The following is a 20,848-nucleotide window of genomic DNA, read 5'->3' as shown; positions in this document are numbered from 1 at the left end:
AATGCCGGATTAAAATCAGATGATGCTGGAGACATAAATCAAATGCAACACCGTGGATTACCGCCTCCCCCGCCACGAGGGGATTACAAATGATCACACAGATGAACACACACACACACACACACACACACACGAACGCGTTCATAGACACCTGGATGCATATATTTGGTAGGGGACATCAGATCTGCAGTAAAGATGATGAAATCACAGCGCAAGGACGAGTTATTATGTTTACACACACACACAAACACGAGCGCGCACACGCACACCAACAATATCAGCACACGCACGCGCACAATGAGGCCGCTGGTTGCCATTGTTCATCGTACCAGCGACCCTGACCAATCAGCACAGAATTTACATCCTAACATTCTGTTTTCTTGGGCACAAAGCGCGCGACACCATGTGTGTGTGTGTGTGTGTGTGTGTGTGTGTGTGTGTGTGTGTGTGTGTGTGTGTGTGTGTGTGTGTGTGTGTGTGTGTGTGTGTGTGTGTGTGTGTGTGTGTGTGTGTGTGTGTGTGTGTGTGTGTGTGTGTGTGTTTCTCCACGCCTCATTCAGCACAGTGTAACAGAGAGCAGCTTCTCTCTCCGTGCCACAAATCTGTCTCTCTGTGCGCCCACATCAAAGAGAGAAACAACCAGCAGGACAAAAGACTAAATGCACGCCCAACACACACACACACACACACACAGAGACAGACACATACACATACACACACACACACACACACACGGCCACACACACACACACACACGGCCAGCCTCTAGTCATGTCTGGTTTCATTCCAAAGAGGACAGAAAAAGTAAAGTCGCAGACACATCATCAGTTTGTCAACAGCTTAGAGGCTGCAGACCGCACTCACACTCACACACATGTTGCCAACAGCACATCACATCTCCCAAAGACGACAGAGACACATTGAGCATCGACGCCAGGAAGCAGAGCGTGCGGGTGAGAGTCTTTGGCCAGTAGGTATTACCGAGAGGATGAAGTTTGGCTGTGTTTGGGAATGTTCGGTACTGTCGTTGAGACGACGCTAGATGGCACCAGAGCGTTTTGTAGGAGCGTGCTGGAGCTGCTGGGGAGGCTCACCAGAGGCGAGCAACGCCGCCGAGCTGCAGCACTGTCCCGGCTGCGTCAGCGTGACCACCTCTGCATTAGCTGGGTGTTGCGGTGTGGTTTCCAAATCCAAATGCACATTGCACAGTTTGTATATTCCATTAACACCCTACAATAATCATATCTGGCATTGTTTTATCTTTAGTTTGTAATTTCTGATAACTGTTTATTATGTATTTATATTACATTATCAAATATGCCATGTATTATCTGCCTGTGATGCATTTCAGTAGCCAATTCATCTGGTATGAGATTGTGGATGTCCATGTTGATGATGATATATATTTGTACAAATGCATGTTTATATAAATAAACTTATAAACTTGGCTTGAGCTTCGTGTCTGTTTACACTCAACCTGCGGCTACAGATAGTAGCCTACATTTATGATTGAGCTATTATGAATAATATGAATATTTATCATATACGTATTATTAACATTGACAACGATGATGATCACTTCAGCAACCACTATAAACAAACATCTGCGAAAGTAAAATACTTCAGATCGATCTGTTTATTGCGCGGGATCTTTGGCAACAGGAATTCAATTTGTAAATTAATATTTAAAAATTAAATTCACTTAATTAAAGAATATTCAAGACCATATTATTTGCATGGATCTGGGCCTGATGTGGGCGTTAATGCGCGTCTCTTTGTTCTTTCTCCAGCTGTTTCTTTTACACACGGCGTATTTTAGATATGAAGCAAGGCAATTTAGAAATGGTCGTGCAGTGGTAATAAAGGAAGGAACTGATTAATGAACATAAAGACATAAAGTTCCTGAACTATACTTAATATACTGGCCGGACTACTTGATAATACAGCAGTTACCCCATGCCCAGCTGCTAGACGCGCATATTTTAAAAATGTTGGCATTGGACATAAAAAGGCTGAAAAATCGTCCAATATGTGCGTTCCTGCAGATGAACGGGTTTGAGCATGAGCACGCTACTGAAACAAAACTACTAAGCAATAATACAGTTTTATTATGATGCTTACAATGCTGTGTTATTGAACAAGAGCTGACAGAGCTGAGGCTAAATCAGTCCGGCACTTATTAGACTGAATACATCACTATAATATATACAAAATAGATTTTTTGATAACTGTTGATAACTTCGGTGCTTGTGTATCGGTTCAGAGATAAAGAGAAGCGGCTGTATTGCTTTCAAATGGTACTGATATTAGGTGGATGTATTATCACCTCCAGGGTGAGGGAGGAGGAGCGGCAGGCGATCAAAAGCTATAAAACTTGGATTTTGATGTAGATGCTGTGGAAATGTCTCCGAAGGTCTTTTCAATGCCTTAGAAAAATACCATAAATAAAGCTACAAAAGACTTCATCTTCCTTATCATCAATGTGCATATCACGTTTGCACAATAGTGCGCCGGTCCTCAGAGGCATTTAACATTTTATTCCCTGGTTATCGGAATAAAAAATCTTTAGGTCTACACGGTCACGGGTGTCTACACAGTTCATTCAGCTTCTCGCGGTGTTATTTACGTAATAACCATTTAAAAAAATAATGAAAATACATAATATAATAACTAGCATGTGGTTGTTAGCTACTAAACCAGTATAATTCAGTATTTATATAATGCAATCATAGGAATACTGACTTCCATTAGCTAAAAAAAACAACAGTAAGAGATGGTAAAAACAAATGTTTAAAAAAAACAGAGGAGCCCTTCCCAGGCCAAGGGAGGAACTCAGTGTGTGTGTGTGTGTGTGTGTGTGTGTGTGTGTGTGTGTGTGTGTGTGTGTGTGTGTGTGAGAGAGAGAGAGAGAGATAGAGGTGAAGGAATTCCCTTGAAATCCCTTAAACCCTTGCAGGGGTTTGATATTTGAGACAGCAACAAATTGGAGACCAAAGAGAAGACAGGTAGACAGATACACAGAAAGACAGACAGACAGACAGACAGGCCTGCAGATGTGTTTGTGAGTGTGGGATGTTGGGCGGTGTCCTGACCAGTTAGGTATAAGACAAAAAGCCCGCCCGCCGCAGGGAGGAAACGAGAAGGGAAACAAAGTCATAAAAGTGGGCTGGACGGAAAAACATTCCTGTGTCTCCACACACACACACACACACACACACACACACACACACACACACACACACACACACACACACACACACACACACACACACACACACACACACACACACACACACACACAGGCTGTCAGTCAGCTGAAACCTGGAAGCTCTTCCACTGAGATCTGGAAGTGAAACAATTGAAAAAAAAAATACAACAACAAAAATACCCACCGCGAGCACATAAGGCAATTAAGCAACACAGAGAGAGACATCGCATAGGGGCAACCTGGTAAAGACATAACATCCGGCAAAATGCACACAAAGGTCATCAAAAAAGGTGATTTAAAGAGATGAAGTGACCAATCCAGCACACCTGCGCTCACATCAAAGCCAGCCTCACTGGTGGACATACCCACTGTCTCCCTCTGTTCACCGTGAAAAAAAGAAACCCTTGAGCTAATCACCCGGCTCTCACAGAGCTCAGTTTTAACCGATGGATGTCTCTTCCGCGGCTAATCCCACCACTTAGAGAGCCAATTCATCTGGATGGTCCCTCGCGGAGCCTAATCCAGCCAGGAAAGGCTTTAATCTGAGCTGGAAAGTAACACCTCATTTATAAGGTTAATGTGTATACCAGAAGCAGCGGAATCCCATAAAGCACCCGCACTTTGACTTTGTTTTGCCCCCTTTAACAATGCGCATGCAGCCGCAGTAGCGCGCGCAGGGGCGGCCGAGAGGAGGAACGTGCTCTTACCGTTTGTTGATAATCCGTCACGAGCCCCGCACACCTGCAGCACATCGGCGTCCCGCGTGCATGGCAGCCAGGCACCCCCGGAATGGCACGAGACAGCCTTACCGTGTGTAGAGCGGATGGATGGATGATAATTGGATGGAGGGGTGGCGGCGCGAGGAGGCGAGGATGAGGGGGACGAGGTATTGGTAATGGGGGTGGTGGTGTGTGTGTGGGGGGGTGCGTTCCCTGTTGTCACCCGGTCGTCAAAACACCGTCGTAATCTTCATCACCGCCCCTGTCAGCATCGTCATCATCATCACCATCATCATCATCATTATCATCCTCCTCCTCGCGGTGACAAGTGAGGAATTAAGTAAAATGTCAAATTAAAATGTGAAGTCAAAATAATGAGGTCATCCCCGGGACGGTGTTCCCGGGTCCGCTCTCGCGGCTCGCCCCCTCTCCGCCTCATCACAGCGGCACTGTCCGGATCTCGGTCCGCCGATTCAGCGTAGACAGCAGCGAGAGACCAGACGGAGCGCGGAGCCATAGCGGAGGAGGAAGAGCCGGAGAAGGAGGGAGGGAGGAGGAGGGGGCGGGTTGTTGTCAACGTCTCCTCGTGCCGGTTTCCTCAGTCCACAACTAGTATTCTCATTAACTAGTCCGTTTAATTATAGCCGGGCGGTAATTTTCCTCGCGGTTGCCCGGCTCCGCGCGGCGCCTCACGAGCCCCGGGCAGAGCAAAAAGGAAGGAGAGGCGGCTGCTCGGGCCGGAGCGGAGTGCAGCAGCAATATAGCCACTTGGGAAATCATAAAAAGTTCATGTTCACGTTAAGCGCGTCCACATGACCAGCCCGTTGGCCAATCCCCGCGCGCGGCCACTCATAAACTTGTATCACAAAGTTGTAAATTTTCATAAAACAACAAGGAATTTATTGCATTTCTTCATGGAGCGCTGTTAGAGGAGCTGCTCCTTCTCTGTCTCACATTCTTTCCGCCGCCATTTTCCTCTTCCTTCTGCCCCTCTTCAGAACAACAAGCAGCGGCTCTTTAACCACACCGGCGGAAACTGAGTGTGGCTTTTATTATCTTCTGATCTTTTCCCCTTTTTCATTTATCTGGATTTGTGCTTTATTTCATGATGAGCTCACGTGACTGAACCGCATCAGATTAGTCCTGGCCGGGAAAGTGTGAATGAAACTACTGTTGAGTCAAAAGTATCTTATCAACATTTAAGAGGTTAAAACAACATTTACCGACATGATAACATGAAAAATAAAATAAATGTCACGGTTTGACATGGCTAATGCATAATACACAGAGTATTATAGTTTAACATCTCCAACATTTCGGTGTGAGTAAACCTCATCAGTGTTTCAGCCAACGGATGGAGTAAAAAAGGTGTGTTTGGATAAAAGAAAGCTAAAGATGTTTATATCATGCCTTTGCTGCTGCGCCGCAACACATGCGCAACACCATATAGTCCTCTTGGAAACGTGAAAATGTAATTATCGCCAGCCACATATAAAGGTTTATAAGGACTTATTATTTCAATAAACCCTAAGACTCCAGAGGGGAATGTGACATGGACTTCCCTTGTTCGTATGTAGCTGCAGAGGGGCGAAGTGCTGCACGCCGATAGAAGTGAATTAAGGTGAAATTTTAGCCACAACAACAGCATCACCTGAGTGCTGGTGTGGGCCGGGAAAAAGCCGTGCGTAAAAAAAAGAGGTTTCGCAATGCGGCAACGCGTCACCATTTTTACGGCCTGCAGGCCTGGAGCCGCAGGATTCTCAGAGACGCTGCAAACACGCACCGCAGTGATTTCTTCTTTTTCTATGAACACACTGAATCTATCTTTACAACAGTTAAAAGCAGCTACACGCGGCTAGAGGACGCCTCGGCCTCAAAAGAGATGTAGAAAAACACAACAGAATAACCGGAAGCTGACTCTAAACGGCTCATGTTTGGAAGGGGAATTGTGTTTCCTCTGCTTGAGTCATGAGTTAAATATATGATCGCATATTCTGTAATTTGTTAATAAAGTTCCCGTGCTCCCACACAGCAACGTGAGCCCAAACGCCTCCTGAATCTTAAATAGGTTAGAAACGGGAGGCCGCCTCCATCGCAGCACTATGACACAGATAATTCGCCGTGCTGCTTTAAAAAGATCACGCGGTCCAGTACAGAATCTCTCTAATATAGTATTATTCACGCTATTTTTTCAGAAACGTGTACAAAATGCTGCAAGATGCTGCAACCAACAAGGTCCAAGCCGCAGCAGCGAGCCGTGGCTGCGCGCTACACCTGGATAACGGTCTCCTGTTGGATCTGGTTTAACCAGGCTGCGTTTATTACCGTTTTCTTCCAACAGCACGATGAATCATCACAGTTATGAATTAGTTAAGAACTGCAGGATTTGTGTCGGAGTTGAAATAATCCGCCGTCACCAGGATCAAATCGCCCACTGTCACACTCACGCGTCTAATCTAACGCTTGTTGGTCATAGAAAGTCAGTTTACAGCACACACAGCATTCACATTTAGGCAGTGTCCTATTTAAACCCAGGAAACCCTGATTTTAAACCTTCAGTGACCTACGTGTGACCTTTCCAAACCGCAGGTCTGGTTTGCAGGACACTCGGATCCAACGCTTCCTCTTTGCAAATGTCCCGAGTTAAAAATTAACAGAAAGTGAAGCAGGAGGCACAAACAGGCCGCTCGGAACACTCTGTGTTGGTTTCTTTGTTTGTTTGTGTGTGTGTGTGTGTGTGTGTGTGTGTGTGTGTGTGTGTGTGTGCTTGTGTGTGTGTGTGTGTGTGTGTGTGTGTTGCTTTTATTGGGGTTTCCGGCCTTTTCATGGACGCAATAAAGACATTAGGACCTGCTATAACATCCCCCACACACCACCGCCCTCCACCAGTTTATGTGCTCTTTTTTTGGTTTCTACAGACAGCCAAGAACTTCCAGAGGCAACGTGGACCCCTGGAAATTCAGTAACGGACTCGGTGAGACTCTGTGCGGCTTGAATGGAGCAGACCTGGATGTTTTTTTTGGTGCGCAAAGCTGCGAACTCAGGTAAAATGTGCGGATCTGGGAGGGTGTCTGGCGTCTGGTTCTTGTTCAAAACAAACAGGCGTGAATTCTTAAAACCCCCTTAAATATGAGTCAAATCACCTTTATTGGATGGAAAGCAATAGAGGGTATCCAGAAAAAAAGTTGTATTATTGTATTTTAAATGGGACTGAGTTCTGTGACATGCGTGCAAAAAAACAAAAAAATCTGCTCCTTCCTTCCAATGGCCGGAAATATTTGCTCACCATGTTAGTCAGGATTCAGATCACGTTGCTTTGCATTTTTCTGTATCACACTAATGTATGGGAACAAAAGCTCCCAGCACAGATAACATGATATTACATGAATCCAGAGACATGACACAATACAGCATGTTGTATTCAATCTGTGTTAAAAACGTGTTACGCGTTGGATCATTGCACAATATCTAGATTACTAACTTACAGCATAAATACACTTAGAGAAGGGTTTCAATCAGTTCAACAAATAAAGAAATATTATTTTATTTCAGCAACATATTCCTGTTGCTTTCAACCGCATGTCGTGGTGCTCGTCACCGGATGAGGCTGTTTTTTAAATAACAAATAATCTGATGAATAAGTAATAAATATACAGCATCGGAGACTTAAACACAGCCTTCACAAATGTTATCTTGGTTTCATATGTAATTTTTATTTTTTTAGAGAGAGGATGGGAGCTCCAGCCCTGATTGGATTACTGCCGCACAAGAATTCAAGTGTAAATACTGAACGTTTGAACGTTATTTAGCTATTAGCTGCAACAGCGGGGGGTAAAAGTCCATTAATATATTTAAACCTGTAAACAAGGTGAGGATATTTTAGGTGCACACTGGCTCTCATTACTGTGGTTTATAACGTGTGAAAGTCCTGATTACACTCCAAAGCCACAGTTAAACCTATTAAGGGTGTTAGAACTTGTCAATACTTCTGCTTCAGCTGCTGCACAACTCTCTCCTCCTATGGCAGAGCACTCCAATCACTGAATTAACAAACATTTTGCATTTGTCACCTGGGATTGTTAAAGGGAATTTAACCTGGACATTTATATGAGTTTCTGTGACACACGAGGAGGAGTTTATGCATGTAATACAAATACACACAACACTGTTTGAATATGGTTTAGATAATGTGGTAGATCACATGTTTCTCTTGTGAAAATCCAACGTTTGTCCAAAATTTTAACCACATTTGTATTGTTACATCTAACTATGTTTTGTTATATTATGTTGTGTTGTGTTGTGTTGTGTTGTGTTACGTTACGTTACGTTACATTACGTTGCGTTACGTTACGTTACGTTACGTTGTGTTGTGTTATGATACGTTACGTTACGTTACTTTAAGTTATGTTATGTTATGTTGTGTTGTGTTGCGTTGCGTTGCATTGCGTTGCGTTACGTTACGTTACGTTACGTTACGTTACGTTGTGTTATGTTGTGTTATGTTGTGTTGTGTTATGTTGTGTTACGTTCAATGCGTTGCGTTGCGTTGCGTTGTGTTACGTTACGTTACGTTACGTTGTGTTATGTTGTGTTGTGTTGTGTTGTGTTGTGTTATGTTATGTTACGTTGTGTTATGTTGTGTTGTGTTGTGTTGTGTTGTGTTATGTTATGTTGTGTTACGTTGTGTTATGTTATGTTATGTTATATTATTTTGTGTTATGTTATGTTGTGTTATGTTATGTTATGTTATGTTATGTTATGTTATGTTATGTTACGTTACGTTATGTTATGTTATGTTGTGTTATGTTATGTTATGTTATGTTATATTATTTTGTGTTATGTTACGTTACGTTACGTTATGTTGTGTTATGTTATGTTATGTTATGTTGTGTTATGTTACGTTATGTTGCGTTACGTTATGTTGTGTTATGTTACGTTATGTTACGTTACGTTATGTTGTGTTATGTTATGCAGTGTTATGTTATGTTGTGTTATGTTACGTTATGTTACGTTACGTTATGTTGTGTTATGTTGTGTTATGTTACGTTGTGTTATGTTATGTTATGTTAAGTTACGTTACGTTACGTTGTGTTATGTCATGTTATGTTATGTTATGTTATGTATGTTATGTTATGTTATGTTGTGTTATGTTATGTTATGTTATGTTATGTTACATTGTGTTATGTTATGTTATGTTGTGTTGTGTTGTGTTATGTTATGTTATGTTGTGTTATGTTGTGTTATGTTATGTTTTGTTATGTTATGTTGTGTTGTGTTTTGTTATGTTATGTTATGTTAAGTTATGTTGTGTTATGTTATGTTGTGTTGTGTTATTTTATGTTATGTTATGTTGTGTTATGTTGTGTTATGTTATGTTATGTTGTGTTATGTTATGTTATGTTATGTTACGTTGTGTTATGTTATGTTATGTTATGTTATGTTATGTTGTGTTATGTTATGTTATGTTAAGTTATGTTGTGTTATGTTATGTTATGTTGTGTTGTGTTATGTTATGTTATGTTATGTTATGTTGTGTTATGTTATGTTATGTAATGTTATGTTATGTTATGTTATGTTATGTTATGTTGTGTTGTGTTGTGTTGTGTTATGTTATGTAATGTTATGTTATGTTATGTTAAGTTATGTTGTGTTGTGTTGTGTTATGTTATGTAATGTTATGTTATGTTATGTTAAGTTATGTTGTGTTGTGTTGTGTTATGTTATGTTATGTTATGTTATGTTGTGTTATGTTATGTTATGTTATGTAATGTTATGTTATGTTTTGTTATGTTATGTTTTGTTATGTTATGTTATGTTATGTTGTGTTATGTTATGTTATGTTATGTAATGTTATGTTATGTTTTGTTATGTTATGTTTTGTTATGTTATGTTATGTTATGTTGTGTTATGTTATGTTATGTTATGTTATGTTATGTTAAGTTATGTTGTGTTATGTTATGTTATGTTATGTTATGTTATGTTATGTTATGTTATGTTATGTTATGTTGTGTTATGTTATGTTGTGTTATGTAATGTTATGTTATGTTTTGTTATGTTATGTTATGTTATGTTATGTTATGTTATGTTGTGTTATATGACATGCATTTAAGGGACTTATAGAAGCTCAGTGATTGATGAAAACATCTCGTGGAACTGTCATGAATAGACTGTATGCCACATCTACTTTAGGAACTTGATAATAATCCAAAACTTTACTTTTGAGCTTTTTTTCCTCCTGACTTAGCTTCTCCTTTCAACATTGGCTGGATCATGAATCAAAAGTGAAGCGTGACGCGATGAAATACGTGCTGTCGAAGCAAAAACGGCTCCAAAAAACACATTCCAGATTTAGTGAACCACGTGTTGAAGTTTTTGCCTCAGACCTGTACAGTAATGGAGACTTATGATTGTCCTAAAGTGCCTTTATTATCCTTAGTGACAGTGTAATAGTGGCACTTTTTATGTCCATGTTTAATCTTCCATCAGAATTCAGAAAATCTGAAGCAGCTGCTGAATATTCCCAGATTAAAGGGGGGCTCATCGAATGACAACACACTCATTTCAGTTAAGGTTTTTATTATCTGCATGTGCGTCATAGTGTGAACATGTCAGATGAAAACACAGGCGCAAATACTGTAAATAAAGACACAACTACAGCCATAATGACAATAACGAATCCAAGAGAGGGATCCAAAAGCTACACTTCCTGTATACACAAACACACAAGAGACAGGAAGTCATCAGCTGACAGTTTTTACCTTTATCCCTCCATTTAACTCGGTGTAGTATCTTTGGGTTAGCAGCTTCATAACTGAATATGACTTAAAAGGGATGAACCCCATATAACACATTTCTTAAAACAAGTGCAAATTGGTGCCAGGGGTCATATCTTATTAGAAAGGCTGATTAAGCTTTGTTAGAAATTAGATGTTTTAGAGATAAAACTAAATGAATGAGTCACGTCACCAGAATTACGTAGCACAACGTGTAGATTTACAGAAAGTACAATCAATTAATTATATTAACAATAGAAAAAGGGACATTTTGTGATTGTTTTGAATATTCAGGGGGAAAAAATGGCGCAGAGTTTTGTGTCTGGGTGGGTTCTTCAGCTCTGCAGTGACAGCAGAGGTGTTGCTTAAGTTTAATATCCCAATAAACCCCAAAACTAATGCTTGAATGATTCAGCTCCCGTCTGTTACACTGTATTTCTAACACCAATGCTGAGCCGTGTATTCGCAAGTGCAGGTCAGATGAGTGAGGTGCTCTCTGTGGCGCAACAGAAGAAGCCCTCACTTTATATCAGGATCGCTGTGTTTCAGTCATTTCACGTTTATTTCTGAAAAATTAAATAATGCTCCATCCTGCATGATTGACTTCATTAAAACACAATATCAGCTAACTGCAGTGCATGGACACATACACTGACACACACTGTGTTGTGATCATATTTACTGTTTTAGTTGTTTAATGCTGCAGCGCACATCCGGTCTATTCACACTATATCAATACTGCTGGGTGCTGTTTAGGATTTATACATTTACTGCCACTTTATTGGCATTTACTGACTTTATTACTATTAGCACTATTGGAATATGTTTACACTGGTGGATACTGTTTAGTGTTTATGTTATAACTTGACTGCCACGTTATCGCTATTTTTACCTAGTTGTACTTTTATCTGATTCATTTATTAAGGCCTAATTATTTATTTATTTTAATAACATGGATATAGATGTCGCGATCCTTATCTAGGAATTATTCAATGACAATAAATACATTCTAATGCAAAACTGTGACTTCTCTCCCTACTTTCTTTATAACCTCAGGGAGCGAAAAGCATCAGGACTGCGATCTAAAATCTGGTGTTTAACCAAAGATGGTTTCATTTATTTAGAGTTACATATATTATTAACTCTACAGTAAAGACATTATTTTATTTAAACCAGCATAGATGTTCATAAAACAAATGCTTGGATGATAACTTTTTATTTCCCTCTACATCTCAAGTGAAAACGCAACTCGAGAAATACGAACTTTTATCTTTAAGTGTCAAACATAGTCAGTATTATCCCTCCTCCTCCTCCTCCTCATCCCCCTCTTCATCCTCAGCAGTCGGCGGAGCTGCCGTCACCCTGTTCTCCTTCTTCCACTTCATCCTCCGGTTCTGAAACCAGATCTTAACCTGCCGCTCCGTGAGGCAGAGCGCGTGGGCTATCTCTATCCTCCGCCGCCTCGTGAGGTACCGGTTGTAGTGGAACTCCTTCTCCAGCTCGAGCGTCTGGTGGCGCGTGTAAGTCTGCCGGCCGCGCCTTCTGTCGGTACCTGCACAACACACATGTGTCTAAATGAGTCCCCCTGCTTTGAACGGTTGAAGATTATGATAGTTTCTGTTTGGGGTAAAATAACAAACAAATACCCACAATGCCTTGCTTTTGGCTTTTTGGTTAAAATGTGAAATGCATATTTTCTTTTATACGGTATCATGGAAATCAATTACAAGAACGCAGGCGAAGTGGTAAAAAATACAAATACTGATGGTAAGTCAAATTCATAACTCATATTTCTGACTGTTAATATTGATTTTGGTCATACTTTTGTTTAACTAGGGTTTTGGATTGGTCCAGGTTTTGTTCAATATTTTGGTTCAAGATATATATATATATTTTTTTTGTTCTAGCAAAGAAAAAAGATAAAAATGCAGTGACGAAAAAAAAAGATGTCCAGGCTTCATGCTCAGATTCAGAACTAGCTCCAGGACAGAAAATGACAAACGGAGCACGCTGTGTTATTTAATTTGTGTGCACGACTAAAGGCTGCAAATCGTGTGACACAGTCTCTTTCTCCCTTGATAGTAAAATCCCTTTGACTGTTAACTCACTGGTTTAAGACATTAATAAATATCATTGGACTTATTATCTCATCTAAAAAAAATTACAATCTGGATTTACAATTAGTTGTTTGCCTTGTCTTTCATTCTGCACGCTCTTGTGTTGTTTTTCTTTAATGGTTAAACGTGTAAACTGAGGCATGATGTCCACCACACACAACCTGTATTACTGCTGCATGTACACATGCTTCACAATAAAAACATTTTAACCAATTTACAGTTTGTATTTTTGATTCTAGCATTCCTTTTGTTTTGTGTTTTGTTTGTTTGTTTCTGTCACTGAATGAGCTTCATTGATGACTTGATCTAGAATAGTACAGTGTGTAGTTTAGTGTCAACACGTCAAGTGAGCTGGGAGAACATTGTGGAAATAGACGCTGCTATCAGATGATGCAACACCAGCAACTGTGCAGTTCCTGCTATTTAAAGCTGCTTCAAACGACTGAATTATTAGAAATACTGTACTGGAAAAGTGCATTATTTAGGTTTGGCTGCATTGCTTATAATGTCAGTCTTAATAACACTTCTAAAAATGAATAAATCAATAACTATAATCCTTATGGTGACACTGTTTTCCCAGTTGAACAAAATAAATAAATACTTTTAACCTCTTAATTGCCTGTTTGTATATCTGTGTTCACTACTTGTTGCCACCTCCACTTCCTGGCAAACACATTTAACTTGTGGCTTTGCAAACACCATAAAGCAGTTACTAAATGGTGTGGTTAAACTGTTGGTTCAGCTGCTGTCTGCCTGGGCCACTGTTCAATATTTACTTCACAGAGTTAAAGGAGATGTACGCACAGAGGTTGGAGTTAACTGCATACTTAAAGGGTGAATTTAAGGTGGAAAGGAGTGTTAAATGTGACCTGCGGTGCTCTGGAGGAGCTTCCCAAAGAAGTTTCCTTGAGTAATTAAAGAGAGCAGCAATAGTCCTCGTCGAGACTGGAACACGCTGAGAGTCAGGCTGCTGCAGCATTACTAATTTGACTCAAAGAAAAAGGGAATTTGCTCCTCATGTGAAATGTGCATGAGTCAGTGCTGAGTAAGACCATAGAAACCGTGTTGACCTTCTGTCTGCACGAGGTCACACAGCGCCTGAAGGTTAAGGAGAAACTGGGTCACATTTTCACAGCTCAGGGGTCGACTGTCGGCCACACAGACATCCACAGTATCTCCCCGTGCCAAAGAAAACTCCTGTGCTCAGTAGGATTCAGTTGGAGCAAACAGAGGAGCCGTTCAATATTGGTACATTTAATTTTAACAATTGATATGCACCTTTTAGGTTTCTGGCTTGTGCTTTTCTGCTGTTCTTCTACAGAATCTCCAAATAGACCCAGACTCACAACAAAATTAGAAGCAACAACCAGACTGTAAAAATAATCAGCCTGGGCTTTGTGGGTGTTTACTTTAATGGGATTAGCTGATGTTTAGTGAAGGCTCACAAATGTGGGAGGGAAGATTTTGTGTTGAGATGAAGGAAAAACACACAGGAAATACAGTGTGACGTGTCATCTGATGGACTTTCACTCCTAAAGAGCTGTGTTTCAGAGAAGACTGTGAGATGTGTGGTTTGTTCTCACATGATAATCCTAGACATGGCCAAACACAGTTTTGCAGCACACATACTGTCCTCCTCGACATAAATCTTTGGAACATAAATCCTGAGCGTCCACCGGTCAGTTGTCTGAGTTTAAATGAGCTGCAGAAAGAAAATGAATTTACTTTGATATTGATTTTCAAGTTTTTCATGCTGACACTGTCCCGGCTGTAATGTGGCACTGCAGGCCATGAGCTTCATCACACGCACCGCACGACTGCTGCACATATATGACAAGGGCTGGAACTATACTGAGGGCACTGAGGTCATGTCCTCTGGGTTTATTCTGTGAATTTGGGGTTTTAGGAACTTACAGTCTCTTGGGTCGTTTACGGGCTGATTCCAGTAAACCTAAATTTGACTACTTTTAAACCCCCAGACCTCTTCAGTCATTAAATATCAGATCTGGGTATTGAAAACCTCACTTTAGGGCTTATATTCACGTTGTGCCTCTTTCTTAAATTACACAATATATCAAGTTTACAATATAGAAGTACCCTGATTCATTTTTTGTAAGTGCAGGAATTTAATGTGCAGCAAATATAATTTAGCTATCATTTAGCTACTCTTCAGCAAGGAGAGCAAGCGGGGAGGGAGGGGTGGATGACGATGTTTTTACTAATAAGAGCTGGGAAAAGAAAGGAGGTAGGGGTGGTGATGTGTGTGTGTGTGTGCCTGTGTCTGTGTGTGTGTGTGTGTGTGTGTGTGGTTTATTTCGACTCAATAATTACGTTAAACGCTCTTTTAACTGTTAGCCCGGTTGCGCAGCGGCCACTGCCGTTAGCTGAACTATGTCTGTCCGTCTCCTTCGCTCTCTGTCACTTTTTTAACACCCCCCCCCCCCCGCGCGCGCTCTCTCTCTCTCTCTCTCTCTCTCTCTCTCTCTCTGAAGCTTTACTTTTATTTTTTGAAACCTCCATGCCCTAAGAAAGTCTCATTCATTCATGTATTATGAGCAATTTATTTATTATTTATTTAGCAAAGACATTCCCACTGACCCATATCAGAAGCATAACCTCAATTTGATTACATTATAATACAGTAACTTTTCATTGCATGTTTTTTTTTTCATTTTCTTTATTTATTTATTTGATGACATTTCTAAAACAATTTAGAGCATATATTGACCTTCAAAAATATCTGTCTCTAATGGACATAGAAATACAATACGATTCGTTTCCACCCATCATGTTTCTCTACAGTGCTTTTTCCTCCTCGCGTGATTCTGTATGCAAGAACTCCGCGTGCGTGCGTCTGAGTGTATTTGTGTGCGCGCCACAGTTTATCGAAGGCAGCGGTCAGTATGTGTGTGTGACTGAGTGTCAGCAGCGTGGAGGTGTGTGTGATTGAGTATGTTTAAGTGTGTGCTTATCTGTGTGCCACTTCCCATTTTGCTGCATAGCGAGGTGATACTTGGTAGGCCTATAGCTTTTAACGACAAGCCGTGTGTGTGTGTGTGTGTGTGTGTGTGTGTGTGTGTGTGTGTGTGTGTGTGTGTGTGTGTGTGTGTGTGTGTGTGTGTGTGTGTGTGTGTGTGTGTGTGTGTGTGTCTGTGTGTCTGTGTGTCTGTGTGTGGTAGTGGTAATAACTTTCTGCTCTCGCGCTGCTGGCGGTGATTTGTTCGCGCTCGAGTTGGAATTCTCTGGCAATCAACAACAAGAAGGGACCGTAGTGTGCTCTCTCACACACACACACACACACACACACACACACACACACACACACACACACACACACACACACACACACACACACACACACACACACACACACAGCGTTTAGAAAACGTCCATGTGACAGCTCGACCTGCCTTAATAAACGCCGCTGTTCACGGGACTTTTCCGTCCAATCATCTTCAAGCCCTGGACTGGAATCAGATCTAAATTAAAATCTATAAATTCATTACACAGGCTGGCTGCATCGACCCCACCACGGCCCCTCCCTCCAAACACACAGGATCTCTCCCTGCAGTGTAAAGGTGTGCTGGTTATTCTGGGTGCTGCTAAGAACCAATATTAATATAATGATTTTCTTTTTTCTAACTCGAAACTTTTCCTCATATCAGGTTAAGAAAATATATTTTATTACAGTGCTGTGTCTAACATTTGTATAATATTTGTTAATCCACTCTTCTCCACTTCCAAAACAAACCCCCCGAACGAATTAGTTTGATTTTATGAGCCTGAAACGCAAGTAAATAAAATAATTTCATGATGCAATATCCCCCAAACACACACACACACAGACAAACAGACTCACACACACACACACAGTTAATGAGGAAGCCTGCAGCGGCCCTGTAGCTGGAGACGGAGGTTACTGCTAATGAGGTGGGACCTGATTTCTCAAAAAAAAAAAATTAATGGTGAGCTTGACTGACACTACAAGATGCCTCACCCCAATCCAGTTCAACTAACGCAAACATAGAGAAAAACAAGCTAATATGTCTTACCATGTTGTAATGGTTCTTGAAAAATATACATTTGTGTGTGTGTGTGTGTGTGTGTGTGTGTGTGTGTGTGTGTGTGTGTGTGTGTGTGTGTGTGTGTGTGTGTGTGTGTGTGTGTGTGTGTGTGTGTGTGTGTGTGTGTGTGTGTGTGTGTGTGTGTGTATGTGAGCGAGAGAGAGAGAGAGAGAGAGGTAGTTAGAGAGAAACCAAGAATATCACTGAATTCAAGGAAGTATCTGTAAAAAAAACAAAACAATGAATTGATCTGGGGTTTTTAGAGCTTCTTCACTTTTACGCACGTTTTACGCAAACACGCTCTGACCATATTTCCCATTTTTACGCGCTACCATTCAGTATTTTAACGCCTAAAAATGTTCTTTGTGCTGTGTGTATTTGTTGTGGTTCGAGGCCTCGCATCCATTCAGCATCCAGGTCGCTGCTGGCGGTGGCACAAAGCCGCTTATACAATCAGGGGAAAAGGCCGGCATTCAGAGATCAAACCCATCTGCTAATTTATAGCGTTTATTAGCGGATTGTGGTGACAGTACAATGGCACAATGGGCTTTCAGTGGACCAGATACCACTGACATAGAAACACAAGACTATCAGGACAGATAGGCCGAGCTGAACTGAGCTGAGTCAGACACTAAATATGAGTGATAACCGTGAGGCCCGGAAGAGGAAGAATACTTCTTCTGGAGGTTTCTTTCAAATAATTTGGGATAATACTACAGCCACCCCTGCGCTCCCCTGTTCCCTCCTTAAACACAATACCACCTAATGAATATTCACCAAGTCTTAAATTATGGTTTTATGGAGGTCGCAGAGCCATAAAAGATCTGCAGAGAGAGCGAGAGAGAGAGAGAGAGAGAGAGAGAGAGAGAGAGAGAGAGAAGTTGTTAAAAAAGTGACAGAGAGCGAAAGAGACAGACAGACATAGTTCAGCTACCGGCAGTGGCCGCTTCGCAACCGGGCCAACAGTTTAAAGAGCGTTTAACGTACACACACACCACCACCACCACCACCACCCATCCCTGCGTTGATCCTTTATTTTCCCAGCTCTTATTAGCAAAAACATCGTCATCCACCCCTCCCTCCCCACTTTCTCTCCTTAACTCGTTAATTATATCATCAACTCTCGTAACTGTTCCACCCCCATCCCCATCCCCATCCCCACACCCACCACCCCATCTCCTCACCTGAGCTTCTCATCCAGGGGTAAATCCGTAGCTCCTCCTCCTGCTGCTGCTGCTGCTGCTGAGGGCAACTCTGCCTCCTGCAGGCCGGCTCGGGGAGCCTGGTCAGCGAGCAGAGCTGAGGCCCACCGAGGAACCGCTCCGCAGCGCTTCCCTGGAGAGAGAAGCTCAGAGGCCAGGTTCCTGTGCGCACTTCAGCGGGGCTGAAAGAATGCGATCTGGGCTCGGTAGTCCCGCTGCTCCGGTTCATTCCCGGAAGAGACAAACAGGACGATGAGGAGGAAGAGGAGGGGGTGAAAGAGGAGGAGGAAGGAGATGAAGAAAAGGAGGAGGGAGGGAGATGGAGCTCCCCGACGCCTCTCCCACTGGAGACATGGATGTGACCGCTGGACACGAGGGCGCACGAAGAAGACACGGCAGGAGCAGCAGAGTAAGTCGGGAAGGGGGAAGTTGGAGACTCTGTGAATCGAAGCGCGGAGCAGCTCGCTGCGGCTCGCTGGTATTTGTACAACAGCGCGTTGGCGAAGTCCAGCGAACTCATAACTTGGCGCCAGTGATTTGTAGGCCGGGGCGCTTTAATGTCCACTTTTTACGAGAGACCGTGAATTATCGGCGGGGAATTACTGTCTAGATTTACACACACACAAAAAAATCATCCCACGCCACTCCTCTCCTCCCCTCCCTCGGTCTCGCAGGCCACGTGACCTCGGGTCCATGTGATGTCAAGATGCCCAATGGCCGACGGGGTTTTCGCCCTGGATGCAATATTATAATGGTAGAAATTAGGTGCAACACGCAGGGAGTGACCGCACCAGCACACACACACACACACACACACACATACACACACACACACACTAACACACACACAGCGTACAATACAGTCGATATCCAATCAATACGCAGCAGCTCGGAACGTGTCCACTAATCACCAAGCGCATGTAGAGCTGGAAAACAAAACGGCTGAGACTGACAAACATCCAGCACACACTTCAATCTTTTCTGTCCTGCTCGCTGGACTCGAGGCGGGCTAAGTCGTGTGCAAAAAGCGGAAAACACCATTAGATGTGATATTGATTGGACTTGGAATTGAACGGCTCTAGGCACGTGCGTAAAGTTGCCGAGAAGACTGAAAGAGGAGATGGATTTTCCCTGTTGTTTTCCACAAATGTCGTCTCATCCCACATACTTTGCGGAGACCACACATGCAGAAGAAAGGGTCCCACACAGCAGAACAGAACAGGCTGTTGTTAGCTTCCAGCATACAGTGTGTCGCTGCTGATTGGTCACTGCAGGCGGAGTAATGGAGGAATACAGAATAAACAACATTACAGCAGAGAGGGGCGTTTATGGAAGCAGTCAAACGTGTCACTTTGAAAATCATTCTGCAATAACGCTCACAATGAAAGACTGCAGCTGCTGGCTACAAGAGGCCGCACTCCACTTCAGTTCAAATAATGCAAACAAAGAAAAACAGGTTGATAGTTCTTACCATATTGTAATAGTTCTTGAAATATAAATATATATAGTAGATTTATCACCTATGCCTTTGAGTTCAGGTCTGATGTGGCACCGCATCCTCTCCGCCGGCAGAGGAAACTCACCTGGCGTGCAGGTGCTCGGGTTCATGCTTAGATCAGTACTCGTGACGTTGACCTTTCCGCGCTACGCTGCAGCGACTTCAGTGGGATGCGATCCTTGTGCTGAGTGTAATAATTAACAGGCCAAAGTTACGCGTGCGTAAAAATCAAAAGATTTTTCCTTCTAAAACATTTGGGGTAATTAAAGGATTGGAACGATAATGTTTGTTTGTGTAAGCCACAGCAGTGAAAGAGTAGGTGAACCTTTTCCATGTGTGCTGCTTTGAGTAAACTCCACTTTCCTGCTTTGTTAACCCATGTATTTTTGTTTTACGCTCAAAAATAGCTTGGATGTGTTGTGCGTAAAACCTTTCCACCTCGCAGTGAGACAAATCATTTACATTTTCAAAAGGGCAAGTGCCATGTCCCTGTCGACTCATGCAGTTGGAACAAAGGATATAAGACATTACTGCTTGACTATAATCAGATTGGTTCAATCTCAATTAGCAGATGTCGTTTAAAGGAAGGCTTTCTGTGTTTGCTTTAGAACTGGTTCGGATATCGGATATTTAGCCAACATTGAGATTTGTAAACTTTGAAGCCCAGATTATATTTTTAAACATTTGATTTCATGGAAAATGTGTGAATATTTGCTATGAGCCAGGTTTTGTTTAATCATGTGGCCTTTCCTTTTAGATCAAGTTGCATTGTATGTGTCCAACATGAACACTAGTTGGTTTGAAGAGGCACATAATGAAGCCTGCATGGAGTGGCTCCTCTACACATCCGGAGCTCAAGACATTATGATTGATTTCAAGGAATACAAACAATCCAAAGCGTTATTTTCACCCTATCCCAGAATGTTGACTCCTGCAGCAGGACTTTTCTCAAGCGCTGACACATTCAGCGGAGATAGGTCTGGCAATGTGAGACTAATTGGGGCCCGACAGAATTCTTTTTGGCCTAGGGCCCCATAAAATTTCATCCCAGCTATGTGCAGATTCAACTAGTTGGAGTCTCATTGTTGGACACTGAATGCCCGTTTCTGTCTTGATGAAGATTGGTGGACACTGGACAGCAATGAAATATGGGACTTTCTCCTTCTACCCCTGACAAGTATATGTCTTATATGTTGTCAATGAACCAAACCAAACCACACCATGAAGCATTAACTGGAGGATTGAAAGGGGCACTCGTTTACTCGTC

At 42.1% G+C, this 20,848-nt stretch overlaps 1 protein-coding gene across 1 annotated transcript; it reads right to left on the bottom strand.

Annotated features, from left to right (window-relative positions):
• Nucleotides 1-11,995: 11,995 nt before the first annotated feature.
• Nucleotides 11,996-18,312, bottom strand: hoxb7a (homeobox B7a; the record flags this gene model as incomplete). Its single annotated transcript, XM_083931205.1, has 2 exons — nt 11,996-12,252; nt 18,066-18,312. 2 exons carry the CDS (start codon nt 18,310-18,312, stop codon nt 11,996-11,998), a joined length of 504 nt encoding a protein of 167 aa, XP_083787331.1.
• Nucleotides 18,313-20,848: the final 2,536 nt, after the last annotated feature.

Source organism: Echiichthys vipera, assembly GCF_963691815.1.
Source record: "Echiichthys vipera genome assembly, chromosome: 17".
NCBI lineage: Eukaryota > Metazoa > Chordata > Actinopteri > Perciformes > Trachinidae > Echiichthys > Echiichthys vipera.
Note: the sequence above shows the minus strand (reverse complement) of the source record. Positions and strands in the feature narration are given on the sequence as shown.